Below are 24,688 nucleotides of genomic sequence, written 5' to 3' on the forward strand. Positions count from 1 at the left end.
TAGTGCTGCAATAAACATACGTGTGCATGTGACAAAGACATCCCCTTTTGTAGCTATGACTATGCCTTGGATTTATATCAAAGGTATCAAAAAATATAAATTAGTCAAAATCATCAAACAATACAAACAATGCTATGCAGGCACACACTCATGTATATGCACAGAGAATTCCTCACACCATGATGGCGTAAGCAATGTGAAGGGCAGTATTCTTCCTATCTGTAACATTTCCATAGGATAAGAAGATAAATATCCCTTATCTTATTAAGATAAATAAATAAATATTTATTTATTTATTTCCATGTTGGGCAGAGAGAAAACAGCAATAAGAGATGCTGGTGTGTTGAAAAGGCAGGAACACCAGGTAATGGGTCCAAAGGAGAAGACAATAGGGGTGAGGAAGGTAATGACTGGCTGTAAGGGGAAAGGAAAGCCAGAATGGTAGTAATTGCTGAAATTTACATAATACTTTTTATTGTTGGGTGTCAGATGAAAGAGGTTATGGGGCTAAGACAGGAACTGGGGCAAGTGGGCAAAAATACAGAGACTGAGCAGAGAACAAAGATCCAGTTGTTGGGGGCCCAATGATCCACAGATTCTGACTACCTTTACTCTTTCACTAAGGCTGAAAAAAGGAGTAACACTGAATGGGAAATTCAGAAGTTCTTGCCCTTCCTTCTTCATTTTGTTTTCTGGCACTATCTATACTCTTTATGGCTTTTCTTTCTTTCTTTTTATTTTTCCTACCCGTGTATGCTTCAAAGTATTCCCATCTGTTTATTTAAAAAATGCTTTAAACTCCAAACCAGGATGTTTGTGTATGCTTGGGGTTGTGGTGGTGGAAATCAATGGTTTTTATTTTATTTTATTTTATTTATTTATTTATTTTTGAGACAGAGTCTCATTCTGTAGCCCAGCTGGAGTGCAGTGACACGATCTTGGCTCACTGCAACTTCCGCCTCCTAGGTTCAAGCAATTCTCCTGCCTCAAACTCCCGAATAGCTGGGATTACAGGCATGCGCCACCACGCCCGGCTAATTTTTTGTATTTTTAACAGAGATGGGTTTTTATCATGTTGGCCAGGCTGGTCTCGAACTCCTGGCCTCAAGTGATCCACCTACCTCGACCTCTCAAATTGGTGGGATTACAGCCTTGAGCCACTGCACCTGGCAAATCAATGGTTTTTAAATATATATACTATTTACTATTTACATATGTGATTTAGATTGCCTTTTTTAAACTGTTTGATAAGAGCAATACAGAGAGACAATTTATCATCATCAGTAGGGGTAATATATCCAATTCTCCAAAAAGATGCCATGCTATTACCACACCCTGTGCTATAGACATTTTACTTCATCTGCCCAAGATGTCTTTCCCAAATTCCTATGTGTCCCTCAAGAAGGAATCCCTAAATCTTTGTATCTTCCTAATCAAGCACCATTCCTGGCCCATTGGAAAGCACTCAATAAGTATTTGTTGAGTAAACTGAAAGGGAAATTTATAAGCAGAAGAGTGAAAATCAGAATTATATATTGAAGCCAGAATATATCCTGAAGGATTTTTAAAACACTTGTTAAACCTGCTATTACCACAAGCAGAAGTTAAGAGGGATATTTATCTGTTAATTTGATAATTTTAGGCTATAATCTCCTTAAAATGAAAAAATATATAGAAATATACTATCTTATTAAAAATAAGCATTATTGAAGGAAATCGTCCAGAATATATATATACTTTCTTAAATAAATCATTCCAATAAGAAAAACTCTATCACCTGAAATAGTGATCACTCACCTGTTTAATCATCTCTCAGCAACTTCCTAAGCATCTCCTCAAACTACTTTGAGTAAATAAAATAGTCAAGCCATTGTTAGCTTTTCTGATTGAATCTGTAAACTTATCAAAATAAAAAGCCACTTAAAATGTACAGTGCAACTGAACAATTAAGAATATGGCACTAGTGAATGAAAATACATTCATATGAAGCTTTCCAAATAGTTTCACTTATTTGTTTTAATTTTGGTAGCATCAAATATGGAAGCAAGACTGCCAAAGTGGCATGAAGACGACATAAGGAATACTGAAAGCTTTATATTTGTAAATCCTGCACTATTTTGGTAAGAAAAAAACAATTTCTAACAATGTTTATTTATGATGGTTGAAACATTTTTCAGTAATAAGCACATCACCTACCAAATCTCAAAAGACATGCCAGTTAAACAAATTCAACATTTGCCATGTTCTATATTATTTCAGAAATATCTATACTTTTATAAAAATCTGAATTTCTGAAAGATCTTTAGAAGAGTATATTTTCTTCAACATCCCAATTTTAAATTAATGAAATAATGCTACTACCTTGAAAAATGTATATTTACATCCAAAAAGTTATTATAACATTCACACGTTCATCATAAATATTATAACCCAAAATGAGGTTAGACGATTACCTGGTTATCCAATCTCTTCCTCTTCCTATTTATAAATATCATTTAAAAATACTGATAGAGTAGTCAAAATAACATTTTGCTAACCAGCAGCACTTTCACAGAAAGCTAATCCTAATGACTAATTAAGACTATTTAACACTATTTAAATTTTCTATAAGAGCTGTTTATATTCAATTGCTTTAATTTTTTACCATTTCATAGACTTAATCATTAAAACTGAATTTCCTATACATATGTCCACAGAAACTATTGTTGTCTAAAAATAAAAGGTTTTGACCAAATAATGAATGAGAAAATCTTACAGTTCATAAAAGGCTCAATTTCAAACTTGAACCTTGTGACCCATTGCCATAACATGAAACCCAACAGTTTTCTTAAAGATGTCCTATGGTCACGTTATTTGCCCACTATGGCACTATCCAAGAGACTTAGCAACCTGGCCAATACCTCTGTTTTCATGACTATTTCCAGATCCTTTTCATTTTCCAATTTAGAATTCTTCTCTTTAGTGATTTTAAATTCTACAAACAAGTAAAGAGTACAGAGACAGTTATACTGAAAGATGCCAAGTGTATGGTCATAGGTCTAAATTGTAGACTCTAGCTGAAAAGTGTGTAATATAAAATTGCTATGCCTGCAAACAGAAATTCAATTAAAATCCTATGATGTACAACATCATTAGCACATGCCACATCAAGTGTTTATGTGTTGTAAAATAATCACAGCTTGTTTTGGCATTAGGTTTAGCTTTATTATTTGGATGCAATGGCTATCCAATAAAAGGGAAATCGTTTCTTTTCCTTTATCTCATGGTCTGTTACTAACTAAAGTAAATTCCATTTTGAATAAAAACAGAATTCATCTTCTAGGTTGAATCTAGATTTAAGCTAGAGGTAATCTAAATCTGGGTTTCCTGACTTCCTTTCTATGTCTGTTTACTTCAACTAATAATCAGAACCACTTCATGTCTTCAAAATCAAATATATGTTTTAAATAATCAGTTACTTCTCATGGAATTCTGAAGCTACATAACACTGAGTAAAATACATTTTCCCTTTAGCTAGCATATATTTATTCATTAATTCCTTATTCAGCTTGATTTAAGTCAGAGACACTTGAGCATTTTTATGAGTCTCCCACTACAGGGTCTAACCATTTGTTTAAATTTCTATGATATTGTTCAGAAATTAAACAAAAATATTTATGTTTAGGGGTTTCTAGAAATACCAATTTTTCATATTCAGATTTGTAAAGCACAGAACAACATAACATGTATTCCAAAAAGGGTGAAGAGGCAAGATCAAGCTTGAATGGATACTCTAAACAGGGAAAAAGTACATTTATTAATTAGGACCACACTTTCACATCTGTCAACTAAAATGCATTTATCTCAACTGAAAACTTCTTAGTATATTAACCATTACTGACAGTGTAAGATAATCTCCTATAACTTCACAAATGAAATCAATCAACTTACTCTGCCTAGCCCAAAACCCCTAGAAAGGAGATACATGCTGAATGAGTTATTTCAGTCATCAATAAGTATCAAGAACTTATGACTTTGCTAGATGTTACAAATATACAAAAGAACACATGTTCCCTGGCCACAAGACCATTATAATCTAATCAGGCAGACTAGATATACACATAGGAAACACAAATTAGTGTAAATACATTGTTACAGTAAACCTATAACTACCAGAACCCTGAAGCCTAGTTTTCTATACAGTTTTTAAAATTACTTTACAGTAAAAACAACTGGGAGAGGTTATTAAAATATCAAAACTCACTCATTTTTCACCTTTTGGCAGAAATCTTTCTGCCCCTCATGTCTAACATATACACAAACCTTTATAAAATACGTCAAAGTACCACAATTAACAGTAGCTATTGTGACATGCTTCAGATGTACATACAGCAATGTGTGCAAATAATATCTGTCATTCATCACTCTGGCTTGCCCCTTGCTCCCCACTGCCATGGTTAATATGGTTTTACATGGAACACAGAAGTTGCTGAGAGAAAAATGGCTCTTTTCTTTATGCTGCAATACATATACCAAAAGAAAAGTTGTTTACCTTTAAGGCAGATGTGCTTAAACATTAGTGTGCATAAGAATCACATGAGGTGATTATTTAAAATGTAGATATCTGGAGGTGGGGCCCAGTACTCTGCATTCTCAACAAGTACTACAGCCGGTTATCACACCAGGTCTACTAAACTATTAGAGAAACACTGCTTTAAAGTCAAGGTTGCTAACCCCTGCTGAATATCCCTTAGCTATAGTAAGATTGTTTTCTTTCTCAGTCCCTGGCCTTCCTTAGCATATGAACACTGGCTGCTCAACACCAGTTGTCATAGCACACTGTACAGCCATTATCTTGCCCTCCCACATTCCAGATCTTTCTAGGTCTGGGAGAGTCTGAAAGTAAGATCTCCAGCTGGCAGACAGGCGCAGAGGCAGGCAGACAGATGCAAAGTGGGAAACTGAGAGGTACAACAATTAGAAAACAAATTATCTTGATTGTGTAATACAGATTAAAAAGTTAAAAACTTATTTCAAACTTTTTTCATGAGGAAGAACGCAGAAGAGGACAGAGCTAGTCATCTGTGGTCCAACTGCAGCTGTGTCCCTGATTAGCTTTCTGACCTCCAGTGTTATCTTCCCCCATCTGTAAAATAGGGAAAATGCTGCTTTCCTTGCCCATCTCACAGTGTTTTCATGAAAACCAAAGTAATTCATATTTGTGAAAGCATGTTGGAAAATATAAGGCACAATACAATGATGTGTGGCATTTTTAACAGCATGATTTACATATTTTTTTTCTAATAAACACAGTGCCCTAGACATTACTGTAACTATACTTGATAACTGTCTTCTAGTATTCTCAGGGTCTTTTGTGAAAACAAATTCGCATTGAGAAAAAAAAAGATGAGGAAAAATGCAGACCCCTGGACATACCCTGAAGTCGATTTTTTGAATATATCCTTGAAATCGGCTTGTTTTAATGACAATTGCCTCCGTCTCCTGAAAGTGGAGTGCAAAAAGAAACCTGGTTAATTGTGGTTTTATTATATTTAGTTCAAATTTTTCAAAGCATACCCCGACAGCATTTTACCTGTAAATTAATAAACCATATTTATAAATCCTGAACAGTTAAAACCACACAGAAGGATTTTAAATTATGTAAATTAACTTTTAAAAACCCCTAACTAGAAAGCCATAACATTCTATTTATTTTTAGAAGCTTTCTTAATGTCTCAGAAAGCCTGGAATAAAGATTGGCATTAAGTATAACAATTATTGGCAGTTGATCTGAAATACTAAACTAGCCAAATTAGGACACAAGGAGACACTTCTCCAGTAAATATATACTCGCCCCTTGGAATAATTTGTCATTTTGTAGCTTTTTAAGCCTAAAGGTCAATTATTTGCTGATATACTGCTTTGCCATAAAACCCTGAAAGCAAATGACACATATTACAAGCTTTCAGAGAACAGATGGCTAATGTTCTTCTAGGTTCATTTACTACCAATTTTTTTTTTATTTTCATACTGCTTGTAATTAATAAAAACATATAAATAGATATACTGTCTCCTAACCAGAAGATGTGGTTTTTGTTAAGTTCTATCATATATCTAGCTCTTTTGGGCTAATACAAAAATTAGCATTGGATAGACATGCTTCTGGTGCTGCCTCAGGAATCCAGTTTTAAAAATAGAGACTACTACAGAAGCACTGCAGTATAGGCTGTTGACAGTCAACTCTCTTTAAAAATTAAAGTATGCTGGCAGATGTTTGATGAGCTCTAATAAAAATTTCACTTATTTCCATTTATTTCATTTATGTTGTTATCAGCATATAGAAAGTAAGCATTAGCCTTATCTCACGTTTTTTTCAAAATAAACTGTCTTGATTTTTTTCTGGGTCATCTCACAAGCACTATTGCATTATTAAATCCATAACTATATCAAAGTCATAGTTTAACAATATCTTTAGAAAGACCTTGACAAAGACCTTATCCAAAATGTGATACTAAATCTAATGACTTCCTATGAAGAAAGGTAGGTGGAAAATATTTTATTTCTTTTTTGGAATGATAAATTCAAAACAGCATCTCCTTAATGACAGTACTATTTGAAAGTACACTTTTAAAATGCTATACACATAAACATTATTGTTGAATGACAAAAAGCTGTAATAGGTCAAATTCATATCTGTCATGTTTTACAATTACGCCTTACCAAAAAATAACAATTATATTATTTCTTTGCTTAAAAACACATCAAATTGTCTTTAAATACAGCTTATTTTATATCCCTATTAATATTATTCCTTTTCCTTGTGCATTTAAAAAAATCTGGTATGCCACCTTCTGGCAACTGAGTGAAATTATGTATTTCTACATAAGTCACTATTCTTTATTTTAACTTTTTAAATATATGTATATAGAGATATTTCTTACCTGCATTACATTTAAGCTATATAAATAAATCTATAACACAGTCTGAAGTAAAATAAAATTCCCTTAGAAATCTTATTCAAAATCAAGCTTTGTACATGCTTCCTATGATTTTTGCATGGTTACCAATATGTCTCCTGAATTCTACAATACATCTAAAATTGATTTTTGTATATCGCTTCACAGCCACATATGGAAATAACAGGCTTGCTATTTTAATGAACAAGTAACAGCAGTAAATAAAGGAAAAGAAAGGTCTCTTACCAATAAGCCCATTTTTCTCTTAAGGTTTGAACTCTCATCATTTGTCATGTTCTTGTGGATCCCTCTCTCATCAAATTCTCTGGAGTTTTAAAGTTAAGAGCTGTGATGCACAGCTAGGCTCTGCTACATAGTAGCGCACCCCAGTGCATCTGCCTGGTATAACACTTCAGTTGTAGCTCCCAAAAGCAGAAACAGGCTTTATATATTTTTTTTCAAAAAAATCCTATGTACTGTATACCTTCCCTTGATAGGAAATTGTAGTCAGTGTAGTTGAACTATTTATATTTCATATCTAAACTGCTGGCCAGATATGAAAATGAGAAGCACACATATCTTGAGCTTAGTTCCGGTAAGCTGAACAGGAACAAAGTGTTCATCTTTGGAGCAAAGGTGGAATGAGACAAATACTAACACCAGGAAGTCTGACTTAGAAAAAAAAATGTTTACCTGAAAGTAACCTTACTTTTTTAAGGGTCACTATCCTGCTATTTGTTATATTATCTTAATTTTTTATTATCTTTAATTCTTACCTCTCTCTTGCCCATAGTTGCCAGTCATTAAGTCCTATCTTTTTTTCTTTATCAATCTCCCAGGAATCTACCCCCTATCTTTTTTAAACAAAGGAGCTACTTCAAAAAATATATATAACTCATCTCCCTGCATTGCCCATCTTCAATCTGTCAATCCCATTCCATCTAGATCGCTTTTTAAAAATAAAACTACACGTGATGTAAAGTAAATGATCACTGAATATTTTTCAGTATGTATTTATTGATTTGGCTACATGTTAGGTACTATATTGGGTGGTATGGATGTAAAGGTGAACCAGACACAATCCCTGGCCCTCAGGAAGCTCATAAGCTGAGTGAGGGAAGCAGGCATGTATTCTGACGACACAAAATACAGTGTAGAAGCTTTAGTGATATAAGCCTAGCATTCTACAGCAGCAGAGGTATAACAAAAATTCCGTTGCAACTGAGGCTGAAGAATGAAGCATACATCAAGTAAACTCTAGAAGAAATAGCCTGTGCAAAGAAAGAAACATGTGAAGGAGGACAACATGTTGGAGGGATCAGCAAGTTCTTCGATATGACTGGAAAGAATTCAATATTACTGAAAAGTGGGTACATAGTGTTGAGTGGAGTATATTTTAAGGGATGCAGAAACCACATTACAGAAGACCATGCATGCCAGAAAACAAGTTTGGGTTTTATCCTGTGGGCTATGAGAAACAATCTATCGAATGAGTAGATCAATCAAATAATTAATCAAGTAACTAAGCCTAGCACTAAGAACTCAGTACAAACCGGCCAACCTACTCTTCTAGTTTACTGTAGTAAATCATAACACCAACTTCCAGTTCTCTATCTCAAAAGCTTTCTTTGTTCTTTCTCATCTTTGCTCCAGAGGTCCCTCTTGCATGAAATCTCTTCCCCACTCCACTTTCCTGAACTCAACCCATTCTTCCAGATCCAGCTCAAATTCCATTTGTTTCTGTGATACCTTCCATGGCAATTTGAGTCTATGGTTTTAAAAATATTATTTCATCACAGGGACCAGAAACCATGCATTCTTGCTAAAGTTTAGCACTCAATGTTGAAGAAATCTTTTTGATCCTTTGCCCACAAAATAAAAGAGGATGGTGAGAAAATCACACTAAGGCAAAGGTCAGAGCCTCAGGGTAAGTAAGCAGGTCCCTGAAAGCCCACCTCCCAGACTTCATAGTGCACACTAATCTTAGTAACTTCCTTCACCACTCTGAGCCTGAAAAGGAATTGTGAAGAGAGATGGACCTGTATTGGGCAGCAGCTCTAAATTACTATGCAACATTGCTGGCTGTATACCTCACAGCCCTGGTTCAAAAATTCCAAGGAATCGATGAGAAAGGGATACCGACAGAAGAGCTGAATGATGGAGCTGTGACCTTTGGAAAAATAGAGCGGTAAGTGGACAGAAGTTGTAATTGTGCTTTACTACTCATAGTAAACCAAGATAATTCACCTAAAGATCCATATAATAAACAAAGAATTCATGAAGATCTCCAAAAGAGATGAGTGGGTGAGTGTAGGTGCTTGGGTATAGAAGGTTTAGAATCTCCAAGGGTGAGCTTCAACAGGGGGAAATCCAAGTGTAAGAAAGGGGTGTTTCAAAAAGGGTTAACAATGTTAGCCAGGAGACTGGGATAAGAAACTATCAGAGAAACAGGTCCTTGGGGGTAAATATTTAGTATTCTCTCTCTGTGGAACCACATTCCATTATGCTCAGTGTCAAATACCCAGTAAGTACGCAAGCTTTCGTTGATTTTGGCACTTAACATTCAGCTTTGTCTCATCGTTTTTATTTATGCACAATCTCTTAGATTTATGCAATGATGCAAAAACCATGGTGCTTTCTTTTATGTAGACAAAATCTTTCCATCTTAGTCAACCATTTTATGTTAAAATGGATTAAAAGATTCTGCCAATAATTTCAAAAAGCAGTTAACACTTAAAAATATTCTCTCAATGACTTAAAGAATTCCCAGATAAAAGCTGTCTACGCCTTCCTCCGTTTTTCTTGAGTGAAAAAACTGACCAGTTGTCTTTCCACTAACTTATAAGGAAAAAAAGCAAGTACCGAATAAGAGGAGAATGTGAGTTGGTGAATGTGCCACATTTTCCAAATAATCTTCAAAAACGGGCAGTACTTGGGGGACATTAAAATGATTTAATCAATAGCATCTTCAGAAGAATGTTTTTAAACTGGGTATCAATGGCACCATAGATTTCAAAACAAAGAGAAAATAAGCCAGATCATTTCTTCATTTAGTTTTGTGAAAAACAGACAAATTGACAGATTATTTCCTTAGGGCCTGGTAGAAAAATCTCAACAACCATTTTATATTATATTTTGACTAGAATAGGTGTTTTATCCAAATTCACATAACTAGTTCATCCCTAAGTTGCAAAGGCAGAAAGGCGGGGAGGGGTAACTACCTCTTGGAAGTCCACAAGTGTCATATAATATTAGTGATTATGATGACAGGGTCAATACTAGTCTAGTATAAATAATTCAGTTACATTCCATTTAAAATACCATTGTGTTATCTCATCCACAGCAGTACTCTTTCCCTTTCTTCTGATGTATGTAAGATGGTTCAGAGCAGGATGACTTAAGTGGTTTACAGAATCTTCTGTCCTGCTGAAATATCCATAGTGATAGATTTTGAGAACCACTGATCTAAAGAAGGGTTAGCCAGGGGTATTTATATTGGGAGCAATTGCTCATACTCCTATAGTCTAGAAGTTCATATTTCAAGTGATTTATCAGATTTCAGTAGATTACCACTCAATCTAATGTGGGAGATGGGGGTCAAAGGAAATAAAATGAATGGAAATGTCATTTTCTGCTACTAATAACTGCTGCCTGCATTGTCACTGAATTAGGAAAAATGGCAAAGAAGGCAGAAGGCCAAAGTCTCATAACCTCCCAATCCTAATTGAATGAATTAGAACCCTCGTATACATTTCTAAAATGGAATAAAACTCGTGTCCTACCACCAAATGGAACCATAAATGATAGACAGTAACTCATTAGTAATTCAAACTACTTAATGGGTATGAATTATTCAAGATTGACTATGAAATATACCAACTTATATTTTACTCACCTAAATCTTAAATCAATTGCTATTTAATAGTTATACTGAGAATTTAAAAGAGCCAATATATACATGCCAGAACATTAGGAAGTTTAAAATTTTTATCATGTTAGTTTGGAAACATAGAAATAAGCTAAATGACATTTCAAAGACTAAAGGGCAGACATAGAGGGTTAATGAGGAAGTAAGAATTATTTTCCAACCTAATTTTCCTATCCAGATACTCCACAAAGTATTTTACTTGCTTTAAATGTCAGTTTAACCTCAGCCAGCAGAATTTCAAGTAAAAGAGTTCATTATGCCTCTTTATTTTTAAGAGTTTCATTTTCATTTTCAACCTGATCCTGAGGCAGGCAATGCAGGCGTTAATATTCCCATTTTACTTATGAAGAAACAGAGCTGTTAAATGACTTGGCTCCAGTGACATAGCCGCTGAGAAAAGTGGAAAACAATAAGCCAGGTCTCCTGATACCTAATTTGGTGTTTATTAGTCACCTCTGTATTGCATTAATATTTATATTAATATTTATTTTAGGGGGAAACTACAAATATGACTCCTAAACACCTCCCTTCCAAAAAAAAAAAGGTCTTCACATACTAAAGTAAATGTCTGGAGGAGGGGAGAAGTAAGTAATAGTTAATGGAAGCTACAGAACAGCTATATGACAAAAGTTACATAAATGATCAACCTATATCTGTGCCGGAAATACCTTCCCAATGCCAATTACACAGAGCTCCCTTTCATCTGTCAATTAGCAATTTCTTGGTATACATTTCAAACATGTCATACTCCTTCATGCCTCAGTGGCTTTACATCTGATTCCACTTGGAATTCCCTGCCCTTCTACTCTATCAAGCAAACTTCTAGTCATGCTTAAGTGTTCAAGCAAACCTCCCTCAGTGAAACTTTCCCTCACACCCCTTAGAAGATGCAGGTAATGGGTTTGCTATCCTCCTGTGGTACTTTGAATATTATAGCTCCTGTCTCTTTGGGTTAAAACTGCTTCTATGTGTCCCTAGATTATAAATTTCTGACAACTGAGGTTGGGCCTTCCTTATGTTTGTATTATACCTAACTCAGTGCCTGTCACATAGTAACCCAATTATAGGAGGTGATTTTGGTGAAATCAAGCCAGCAGAGGTAAGTTCTTCCCTCCTCCATGCCTAACCACACTTTTCTGATGATAATTAAATAAGAAATCATTAAAGGGCCTTTTCCTTCCAAAACTAAGATTTGAATCATAAGAAAAAATAAAATGTTACAATTGCACATACTATACCTAAATGGCTCCTTTTGATGTTTGCATGAAAGACCCTATGTGCGCCTGGCAGGGTGCCCAGCATAGTAGGTATATAATAACTTATTGATAGATGAATGAGGATGGGGGTGTGAATAGATCAATAGGTGACTGCTGAAGTGAACTGAGTAAGGAAAACACTTAGCTACCATAAGGAAGGGAAATGTCAGTAATCAGTTTTCTAAGTCAAGATAGGATTGGTAAGGCAAAGGAAGGAATGCATTTTATTAGTTTGTCACCACCTAGGCCAGGGAATATTGAAAAATGAAACAGTATCTCCTAAAAGCAGTCATTTTGTGGACTGGTAAATGAAAAGGACAAAAAGTATACTCTTTGGACTGTTAAATCCTATTAAATTACTGTTGCAACAAGTGATGATGAAAGAGTAAACCACAAAATTCAATTTTGACAATCACTGCTCCACTACATGGAGCAAAAAATGAAATAGCAAATTCAACCAAGCAAGCCACTGCACATCACCCATACCTGGTAATGTAAATGGTAGGCTGAGCAGTCAAGAGCAAAATATACAAATGATACACAAGAGGGCCCAATGCTAACAAGCCCTTTTAATGTTCAAAATAGAGAAAAATATACGTATTTGATTAAAGATCTATGAAACCTGTTCCAATGAGAGAATTACAATTTAGGCTTAAGGAAGTGTCTCAAATCCCTTTCTCACCCCATTTTCTGGCTTCTCCTTTATGCAGACTGGTGGAGGAGAAATATCAAGAACATTTACATAATGAACAATATAAAGAATAAAAGACAATGGGATTCCCCAAAGGGAAGAGCTTATCTACAACATGGTTTAACATGCACAGGTTAGGGAGTGGGTGTGGAGGTTCCTGCAGCTCTGAGGGCTAACTGATGCAGATCATTAACCACTATCTCCAGTGTGTTTTGGGGGTATGTTTGGAAAGGCTGGAAATTTTCATTTAAAAGTTTAAAAAAAAAAAGTCTTATAAATGAGAGTTGGGTTTTGCTAACATTAGACTTGAATTTTGGGACACAGAAACATAATGTATAAGCCCTTATGTGCTAGTTGGGAATACAAAAGTCATAAAAGCTTCTGGGAGCATTAATCCTGAAGGAAAATTGGGTCAGGAGCCACAGAGAACAGACAGCCAGGGAGAGAGACACTAACAATTAAAGATGAACCATGAAAAATGGTAACCAGAAATACGATTCTGAATAAACCAATCCCAAGCCAAAAGTAAACATAATACTCCATCATTTCTAATTCAAAATTTAGAATTCATTATGCCTCCTTTATTGGTTTCATCATCTTAAGCTTTTATTCAAAAACTTTCCATGACTACTTATTTCTATGGATGTATTTGTAGACTCCACTTTCAAGGTCCCCTCAACCCCCAGCCCCATCTTATCTATTCAATCCTATTTCCCATTAAAGGTAATCCCAGATTTGCATACAACTAAAAAATACAGTACCACCATACCCAGAACGCTACAGAAGTTATTCTTAAAAAATAATGGTAATAAACAACATGCAGCCTATAGTAAGTCTGTGAAGAGGAATACACGAGAACAATCTGGGGGAGGGAGGTGGAGAAGAAAGGAAAATTAGGCAAAGCTCTTGGCCAAAGCTTTCCCTGTCTCAAAATATCTTCTCCTACAGTGAAACTCTCTCTCTCTCTCTCTCTCTCTCTCTCCCCCCCCCCCCGTAACCCTCGCCCCCCTCCCACATTGTTTGCTCTGTACCAGTGCCAGAAATTCCAGCAATTACAGGTTCATTTGAGCTAACAAGAAGGCTGTTAAAATTGTAATAAGTACAGCTGCCAGGATGAGGTGGCTATCAGTTATTCACACACTGGCGTGAATGAGTTTAGTCAAGTTTCTTCAAATAGCAAAGAGCTGTTGCCCTGAGGGAATGAGGCAGGCTGGAGGTGAGAGAGAGCCTTTTAGAGCCCTAGCAACTTTGGGTGGGGTTCTGTTTCAAGGAAGTTAGCAGCATGGGGTGCCTTGAGGGATACAGAAACTTTCTCTTAGAGAAACTGAGATGTTAAAAAAAAAAAAAAAAAAAAAAAGGTGCAGAAAGGGTCATAGGAGAACAACAAATCTCAATTTTCTCTATTACTCTGTCTTCTAGCCCAGAATCCATCACACCTTTCCTGATTCTCTGTTCCCAGGCTCTGGAGCACTATCCCTGGGATAGTTCACTATTAAGTAGGTTAAATACAATATTTTGAGCTGGCTAGAAATGATGTATATTATGTGTCATGTCCAAACAAATGATTTGTAAATAAATCTTTAGAACACACCCTGTTTATAGGTTATGATTTACTTGTATTTTTCAACATATACCTTTCCCCCATCAACACACACACACACATCCTAATTAGACTGGTCTCTTCTCTGTTTTGCTAAGGCTGAGTTTTGTTGTTGTTTTTTTTCTTTTTTTTCTGTCACCACCCATTCAACTCATAAAACATCCCTTTTGCGTAGTAGATTGTGGCTGCCCCTCTGTTCACAGAAGTTCTGCCTATTCTTAAGTTCTATATCAAGCTCCACCTTTTTGAAGTCAAATTTGATTACCCCAGCACTCACCAAATGCCCTTTTCTTTCTAAACTCTTGCAGCACTTACTACACAATGTTCATAGTTAGTCATCCGTACGTGTGTTCAACTTAGCTTCCCAAATGAAGACTGTAAACTAGCTTTCTACAGGCAGAGGCCATTCAATAATCCACCCAAGCACTTAATAAGCATCTACTTTATACCAGGGGCTGTGTTTAGGGTGGACGTTCAAACCTCAGCAAACCCAGTTTCCCACCTTCAAGGTGGACACAACCCAGGGAACATCAGGTACAGTCACAGTACTATATAAGCTGTGCTATAAATGAGATATGTTCCAAAGGATATAAGTGCACATGGAAAGCCCTAAGTGGAGTAGCACAGAGGATCAGGGAAAGTTTCACAGAGGTGACATCTGAGCTGAGTATTTCAGAATAAGCAAGAGTATGTCAGGCAGTCAAGTGAGACAGAGGGGATGGTTAGGAGAGAGGGTGAGGGTGCAAGACTAGTTAAGGCACAACTGCAATTGTGACAACATTAGATCTTAAACTAAGGCAATGGTAGTGGGTGACATTCAAAAAGATTTTTAGGAGATAAAATTGACAGGATTTACTGACTGGAGATGATGATAATGGCTAACATTTGTTTGATCACATACCGTGTGCCAAGCAGTGTTATAAATGCTTACCCCATTTAATCATTTAACTTATTTAATCCTTACCAAAGCCTTAAATGCAGTTACTATTAACATCCACGTTTTACAGAAGAGAAAACAAACACATAGAAAAATCAAGTGACATGACTAAGGTTACACAGTGTGTAAATATTGGAACTGGAATTTGAACCCAGGCAGCAGTCTAGCTCCAGAGCATACATTCTCAAGCCCTCTACTATTCTACCTTTAAATGATGAGATTGTTAGGGAGAGAGGAAGCCCAGAGGACTGTCAAGTTACTGAGAGAGAAAAAGGTAGAGGCAAAAGGGACCACAGTATATGAAACTTGATTACATTATCTGTTTTTTGTTTGTTTGTTTTTGTTTTTTTGTTGTTGTTGTTGTTTTGTTTTTTTGGTTTTTTTGAGATGGAGTTTCGCTCTTGTTGCCCAGGCTGGAGTGCGATGGCATGATCTCAGCTCACTGCAACCTCTGACTTCTGGGTTCAAAGAATTCTCCTGCCTCAGCCTCCTGAGTAGCTGGGATTACAAGCATATGCCACCATGCCCGGCTAATTTTTTTTTTTTTTTTTTTTTTTTTTTTTTTTTGAGACGGAGTCTCACTGTGTCTCCCAGGCTGGAGTGCAGTGGCGCGATCTCGGCTCACTGCAAGCTCCGCCCCCCGGGTTCACGCCATTTTCCCGCCTCAGCCTCCCAAGTAGCTGGGACTACAGGCGCCCGCTACCGCGCCCGGCTAGTTTTTTGTATTTTTAGTAGAGACGGGGTTTCACCATGTTAGCCAGGATAGTCTCGATCTCCTGACCTTGTGATCCACCCGCCTCAGCCTCCCAAAGTGCTGGGATTACAGGCTTGAGCCACCGCGCCCGGCCCCGGCTAATTTTTATTTGTAGTAGAGACAGGGTTTCTCCATGTTGGTCAGGCTGGTCTCGAACTCCCGACCTCAGGTGATCCACTCACCTCAGCCTCCCAAAGTGCTGGGATTACAGGCGTGAGCCACCACGCCCGGCCTGTTGCATTTATTGAGTAATTTTGCTCCCTGTTTCTAATTTTAAAAGCAACTTTTGCTCTAAAATGGTTTCCCACCAATTCCCATCTTTCCATCAACCACCAATGCCAATATTAAGTTGGGGTTTTGTTTGCACTTATACATAGAGTTTATTTAATTTCTTCCCATATATCCTAGCATCTTCCTTCCTCCCTCCCCTTCTTCCTTTCCTTCCTTCCCATTTTTAGTAACAGGGTCTTGTTCTGTCACCCAGGCTGGAGTGCAGTAGTATGAGTATAGCTGACTGCAGCCTCAAATTCCTGGGCTAAAGTGATCCTCCCACCTTAGTCTTCTGAGTAGCTGAGACTACAGGTGCTTGCCACAATGCCCACTAATTTTTTACTTTTTTAGAGATGAGGTCTCACTATGTTGCCCAGGCTGGTCTTGAACTCCAGGTCTCAAGCAATCCTCCATCCTCGGTTTCCCAAAGTGCTGGGATGACAGGCAAGAGCCACTACACCCAGCAGCCTATTCTAGCATATTCTTAAATGGTACTGGTAATCAAACCAAACAGGTACCTGGTCTTGGCCTCAGTCTGTTTGTCCTCTGTTCCAGTCTCACTGGGCACATTCAGCTTCTTCCTTGAATTATTTATAGATTTGGCCTATCACCTTTAGGTTGAAAGTTTTTCCTAAGGCAAAAGTCACATCTCGTTCAACTTTGATAAACAGCAACTAGTGTCCAATATGTTGTCACTAAAACTTGGCCAGGCACAGAGGCTCACGCCTGTAATCCCAACACTTCGGGAAGCTGAAGTGGAAAGAGTTCAAGACTAGCCTGGACAACACAGTGAGACTTCGTCTGTATAAAAATTTTTAAAAAAAAAAAAAAATAGCAAGGAGTAGTGGTACACGCCTGTGAGTGAGGCTGAGGTGGGAGGATCACTTGAGTCATAGAGTTCAAGGCTGCAATGAGCTATGATGGTGCCACTGCACTCCAGCCTGGGCAAGAGAGCAAGACTCTGTCTCTAAAACAATAATAATTATAATAATAAAATAATAAAAATTAAAATTAATTGGCTTGAATATAAAACAAAATGTCTCTTTGAAGCTGCCATTTTTCATTCATTTGTAAATTGCCTTCATTTGTCACATCAGTACCATCTTTCTTATTTTTTCTTTAAAACTTACATTTATCTTTAAAGGAAAACTTATTACAGAAAACAGAAAACTAATAATTTCTCATAAAGAGAAGGGAACTGTAAAAATAGATACTTAACTCCTGTAATAATAAGAAATGCTTATGAACAACTTAACATCATCCTATTCCCCATAAAATGTCCCACATACCACACTACTGGGTAAGTTTTTTTTTTTTTTTTTTCCATACTGAGGTGAAATCCACATAAGATAAAAGTAGTGATTTTTTTAAATTTTTTATTGTACTTTAAGTTCCAGGATACATGTGCAGAATGTGCAGGTTTGTTACATAGGTATACATGTGCCATGGTGGTTTGCTGCACCTATCAAGTAAACAATTCAGTGGCATTCAGTGCATTTAGAATGTTGCACAACCACCCCCTTCTATCTTGTTGCAAAACATTTTCATCAACCCCAAAATAAAACCCATACCCATTAAGCAGTTGCTCCCCATTCTTTCCTCCCTGCCCCTAGCCCCTGGCATCTGCATTCTGTCACTATGGATTTATCTATTTCAGTATTTCACAAAAATTGAATCATATAGTATCTAATCATTTGTGCTTAGCCTCCTTTCACTAACATAATATTTTGGAGGCTCATCCACTATGTATATCAGTACTTCTAATATACTATATGGCTGAGTATTCCATTATATGTACATACCACAATTTATTTACCCATCCATCAGTTAATGGGCATTTGAGCTCTTTCCACCTTTGGGTATTGTGAATAGTCCCTCCCTGAACATGGGTGTACATTTGTTTGAGTATTAGTTTTTAATTTGGGGGGACATACACCTAGGTGTTTCTGAATTTCTGGGTCATATGATAACTCTATGTTCAACTTTTTAAGGAATCTCTCAGATTTTTGTATAGCATACTTTGTGTTTCAAAAAAGCACAGGATTAACAGGTGTCACACCAGATTGTGTGTCTCTACACATTGACATACAAGGAAAGAGGTTCGTTCTCATCATACTTACGAAAATATAAATTTCAAATACTTTCATCAAATTTGTGTGATAGTTGTTTTCTTTGCAGTTGGTTCTTCTGTAACAGTAGCAGACGTTTCAGACAATTTGCTAAATTTGGTCTTCAAGTTTGTCTAAAGATACTTGACTAACTTCATCAAAATCTTCCCCTAATAAGATTTCCCTCACAGTCTGCACCTTTACATTTTAAAAATTCAATTTTTATCCACTGATCCATGCTGGCCTCAACAAGAAAACAAAAAAAGAAGACAGAACTGATTCCAATTCACAATTATGTATGTTATAAATACTTTGTATATTTAAATATTACTATTTTCTGGGAATAGAGTGTTGCTGCATCTATGAAAAGAATGCAGCAATACATTCTCGGGCATGCCTGAACACTGCACCAGTAATTCACTTGGTCTGGGTGAGGTGTTGTTACCTGCATAGTCTTAACTTCAGTAATATCTAAGAGATGACAAGTGTGATATACCAGCCTTTTTTTCCTAATCAGCATTAAAATAAGTAACAAATATATTCAAATTGTGTTAGTCTGTCTATTTCCAGGGGGTACATATACCACCAGTAGCATGCACATAATACTTCAGAAAACACTGATCAAATCATAGCCTATTTAAAAAAAAAAGAACTACATGTGCTAAGTTCACATATTATTTGCCAAGGAAACAGGACATTTCCATCTCATCTGCAAAAAGATAAAGTATGGGTTCATCACAAAATATTCAAAACTAAAGAAGGGTTCCTAATAAATCTGAAGACTCATCCATCTTGACTTTCTAAGATAAAGGATTAAGTGTCTTTGGTGGGCATCTCACAGAATCCAAGCTATAAAGACAAATGCTTTCGGGAAGACTCACAGTCACTTGCACTTTGCAACATCTTCCACTGGGAGATGCACTCATCCTGTGATTTGACAGGATACTTTGCATTCAAAGAGTAACCACCCCTAATTTAAATAGTATGCTACATTTTTTCATAAAGTATGCCATCTCCTAGAAGCCTACTGACACACTCTCTTATGGAAAAAAAAAGAGAGAGAGACTGAGTCATCAATTTTTAAACAATACTTTTCCCTTTTTCAATATAGAGATTATCATATAATCTATTTACTCTAGTTCTCAGGTGAAAAGTGTTTAACTATCTTTTAAAATGTAAGTATCCATGAATAAATATAAAAATAGAAAATACCTGAAACACAACATAAAATATAATGTTCTATCTGTGGATTTTACTGCCACTGAGTTTTCACACATAATTGGAGGTAGGTTTCAATTAAAAAAATAAAACAGATTCACAGCTGAATTCTACCAGAGGTATAAGGAGGAGTTGGTACCATTCCTTCTGAAACTATTCCAATCAATAGAAAAAGAGGGAATCCTCCCTAACTCATTTTATGAGGCCAACATCATCCTGATACCAAAGCCTGGCAGAGACACAACAAAAAAAGAGAATTTTAGACCAATATCCCTGATGAACATCGATGCAAAAATCCTCAATAAAATACTGGAAAACCGGATTCAACAACACATCAAAAAGCTTATCCACCATGATCAAGTGGGCTTCATCCCTGGGATGCAAGGCTGGTTCAACATTCGCAAATCAATAAACATAATGCAGCATATAAACAGAACCAAAGACAAGAACCACATGATTATCTCAATAGATGCAGAAAAGGCTTTTGACAAAATTCAACAGCCCTTCATGCTAAAAACGCTCAATAAATTCGGTATTGATGGAACGTACCTCAAAATCATAAGAGCTATTTATGACAAACCCACAGCCAATATCATACTGAATGGGCAAAAACTGGAAAAATTCCCTTTGAAAACTGGCACAAGACAGGGATGCCCTCTCTCACCACTCCTATTCAACATAGTGTTGGAAGTTCTGGCTAGGGCAATTAGGCAAGAGAAAGAAATCGGGGTATTCAGTTAGGAAAAGAAGAAGTCAAATTGTCCCTGTTTGCAGATGACATGATTGTATATTTAGAAAACCCCATTGTCTCAGCCCAAAATCTCCTTAAGCTGATAAGCAACTTCAGCAAAGTCTCAGGATACAAAATTAATGTGCAAAAATCACAAGCATTCTTATACACCAATAACAGACAAACACAGAGCCAAATCATGAATGAACTTCCATTCACAATTGCTTCAAAGAGAATAAAATACCTAGGAATCCAACTTCCAAGGGATGTAAAGGACCTCTTCAAGGAGAACTACAAACCACTGCTCAGTGAAATAAAAGAGGACACAAACAAATGGAAGAACATACCATGCTCATGGATAGGAAGAATCAATATCGTGAAAATGGCCATACTGCCCAAGGTAATTTATAGATTCAATGCCATCCCCATCAAGCTACCAATGAGTTTCTTCACAGAATTGGAAAAAACTGCTTTAAAGTTCATATGGAACCAAAAAAGAGCCCACATCTCCAAGACAATCCTAAGTCAAAAGAACAAAGCTGGAGGCATCACGCTACCTGACTTCAAACTATACTACAAGGCTACAGTAACCAAAACAGCATGGTACTGGTACCAAAACAGAGATATAGACCAATGGAACAGAACAGAGTCCTCAGAAATAATACCACACATCTACAGCCATCTGATCTTTGACAAACCTGAGAAAAACAAGAAATGGGGAAAGGATTCCCTATTTAATAAATGGTGCTGGGAAAACTGGCTAGCCATAAGTAGAAAGCTGAAACTGGATCCTTTCCTTACTCCTTATACGAAAATTAATTCAAGATGGATTAGAGACTTAAATGTTAGACCTAATACCATAAAAATCCTAAAGGAAAACCTAGGTAGTACCATTCAGGACATAGGCATGGGCAAAGACTTCATGTCTAAAACACCAAAAGCAACGGCAGCAAAAGCCAAAATTGACAAATGGGATCTCATTAAACTAAAGAGCTTCTGCACAGCAAAAGAAACTACCATCAGAGTGAACAGGCAACCTACAGAATGGGAGAAAATTTTTGCAATCTACTCATCTGACAAAGGGCTAATATCCAGAACCTACAAAGAACTCAAACAAATTTACAAGAAAAAAACAAACAACCCCATCAAAAAGTGGGCAAAGGATATGAACAGACATTTCTCAAAAGAAGACATTCATACAGCCAACAGACACATGAAAAAATGCTCATCATCACTGGCCATCAGAGAAATGCAAATCAAAACCACAATGAGATACCATCTCACACCAGTTAGAATGGCGATCATTAAAAAGTCAGGAAACAACAGGTGCTGGAGGGGATGTGGAGAAATAGGAACACTTTTACACTGTTGGTGGGATTGTAAACTAGTTCAACCATTATGGAGAACAGTATGGCGATTCCTCAAGGATCTAGAACTAGATGTACCATATGACCCAGCCATCCCATTACTGGGGATATACCCAAAGGATTATAAATTATGCTGCTATAAAGACACATGCACACGTATGTTTATTGCAGCACTATTCACAATAGCAAAGACTTGGAATCAACCCAAATGTCCATCAGTGACAGATTGGATTAAGAAAATGTGGCACATATACACCATGGAATACTATGCAGCCATAAAAAAGGATGAGTTTGCGTCCTTTGTAGGGACATGGATGCAGCTGGAAACCATCATTCTTAGCAAACTATCACAAGAACAGAAAACCAAACACCGCATGTTCTCACTCATAGGTGGGAACTGAACAATGAGATCACTTGGACTCAGGAAGGGGAACATCACACACCGGGGCCTATCATGGGGAGGGGGGAGGGGGGAGGGGGGAGGGATTGCATTGGGAGTTATACCTGATGTAAATGACGAGTTGATGGGTGCAGCAGACCAACATGGCACAAGTATACATATGTAACAAACCTGCACGTTATGCACATGTACCCTACAACTTAAAGTATAAGAATAATAAATAAATTTAAAAAAAAAAATAAAAAAATAAAACAAATGAACAAAAATCTGTCTTCAAGCAAAATATTTTGAAATCAGTATAAGACATAATAAAATAATTTAAGAATATAAGGATGAATGTAAAGATTCAATATGAGAATATATGTAAAGTACGTATCACAAGGCTCATTTGTGCCACAAACATTTAATAAATTGCAGCTAAGGTCCTTCAAGGTCAGATGATTCTCCTTGGAAATAATCCATGAATCCTCAGGCCACAATTATATTCTAATTGTCAGGGCTCCTATTTCCTCATTTGTTCGCCTATTTTAGCACCCAGCACATTCAGCCTTGTCTAATAATTTTATGTACCGATGTATCTATTTCATTAGTTTGTAAGTACCCCTGAAGGTACCCACAAAGCTCTTAAAATAAAACATAATTGAAATTTTGAAAACATAGAAAACTATTTAATAAACACAAGTAATATCACCACTTTGTATGGTACTCTACTAATTACATAGCACTTTCATGTCCTTGATTTCATTAATTTATGATCTTTTATATCTCTGCCTCACCAAAACAGAAATTGAGATGCAGGGAAGTCAAAAGCAATGCTGGGGTTGGAAACTAAGTGTATGAAGGCAAATAGATGGAGAAAGAGAGAAGAGTGAGAACTCACAGTGAAGGTGGTAGGACATGAATATAGAGAAAGAGAGACAAATACATAGGTACACAAAGACCCCATGGGAAGAACAGCTAAACTTCATTGGATTTTGAGACATTTCCCTAAAAGATATTTGAGTTTTTTCAGCTACAGATACAACGGTATCATCTTTTAAGAATTGCCTTGCCAGTGATACATGGTGGCTCAAAGAGATCTTTAATTGGTTGCAACTGTCTGGGTCTACTCAGGAGAGAGAAACCACATAGTAATTTGAACAGGGAGAATTGTACATAAGGAATTATTAACTATGACAGAGGGTTGGAAGAAAAGGAAATTGGAGTAACGAGAAATTGGCTAGTAATAAGTAAAGAGATTCTTTAAAAATCATAAGAATCAAAGAATCACAGATATCAGGAGCAACTACCCCTAGGGCTGAGAAAGAGGACCAAAGAAAGTGACTTCTGCTCAAGGCTGAGATCTAGACATTATTGGAGAGGGCACAGTCACAGCTCGATGAAGCGTAGAGAAGCTGCTGTGGTGTTCATTAGCTGGAATCTGTCAGAAACCCACCCTTTGGAACATGCTCAAAATACACCTTCTGGAAAGTGTCCTACCAGAAATACTCTGCTATAAAACTGTCTCTGGGGGCACCAGGAGAAGCTACTGACTACTGGGTAAAGAAGCTGAGCACTGGTGAAGATGCCCAAAAAACAGCCTGCTGAGCAAGCACACAGGGAACCATGAAGTAAAACCATATAAATGCCATGTAAATTATACATATCATATATAACAATTATATAAACATATAAATATTATATAAGCAACTATATAAACATATAAATACTATATACATTTGTACCATATAATTATTCCTCAAAATTATGATTTGATACGTTAAAGTGGTCACCATTGTCAAAGTACTTCCTTCCTGACATGCCTTTCCAGCACCCTCTACTGACAAAACTTCAGTGTCAGGTGGTAAAGGAAGCAACCATTCAAAAGGTTCAAAACAAAACAAAGATAAAAACAAAAGGTTCAGCTCCATTTTCGCAGAGCAGGCAACAAAGGGTGAATCTGAAGCTAAGGGCCAATAAATAAATAACTGGCACACAGAACAGAGAAATACTGTTTTTAAGCAAGAGCCAAATTATAACACAGTTAGGTCAAATAATTGTTTTACCAAGTCTACTTTCTAGACAAATTTACTAGGACAAGAATTGTGTAACTGTGTTGTTTTGATTCTATTCGTTCATACTATATAACTTCTTCTTTAAGATTATTATTTTATATGCTAATGTGATCTTCATTGTCAAAGTACTTTCATAGCTCCTAACTCATTTTATACTTGTGAGATGGGAACTGTTAACGCCATCTGATGGATAGAAACATAAGCTACAAACGCCAAAGATTAATCAGTTAACCTAAGTTCATGTAGGTATTTAACATTGCCCTTACCCAAAACAGACCAATCTCCTCACTAATCTATTTGGCCAAACAAATACAGCCAGGAGGACTTGTCAAGCTAGAACTTATCAGAGTTCTAGCCTATCAGAGAATCCTAATCCATCACTGGGAATTGTGGATGGATTCAGGCTGCAACCTTCTCTCCTGCCCCAGCGTCCTCAAATT

General features: G+C 36.6%; 1 protein-coding gene across 4 annotated transcripts in view; it reads right to left on the reverse strand.

Moving 5' to 3' along the window:
• Positions 1-24,688, reverse strand: part of KLHL13 (kelch like family member 13) — a 201,843-nt gene that overhangs the window by 78,763 nt on the left and 98,392 nt on the right. Inside the window, exons 1-2 of one of the 4 annotated variants that reach the window (XM_025373408.1) lie at positions 7,182-7,355; positions 5,416-5,481 (exon numbers count right to left, since the gene is read on the reverse strand). The exons of the other annotated variants lie outside the window; for them this stretch is intronic. Of the exons in view, the coding sequence (XP_025229193.1) occupies positions 5,416-5,481; positions 7,182-7,222 (107 nt within the window). The 5' untranslated portion in view covers positions 7,223-7,355. Of the gene's footprint in view, positions 1-5,415; positions 5,482-7,181; positions 7,356-24,688 lie in introns of those variants that run through there. 4 annotated transcript variants of the gene reach the window in all.

This window comes from Theropithecus gelada, chromosome X, assembly GCF_003255815.1.
Source record: "Theropithecus gelada isolate Dixy chromosome X, Tgel_1.0, whole genome shotgun sequence".
NCBI lineage: Eukaryota > Metazoa > Chordata > Mammalia > Primates > Cercopithecidae > Theropithecus > Theropithecus gelada.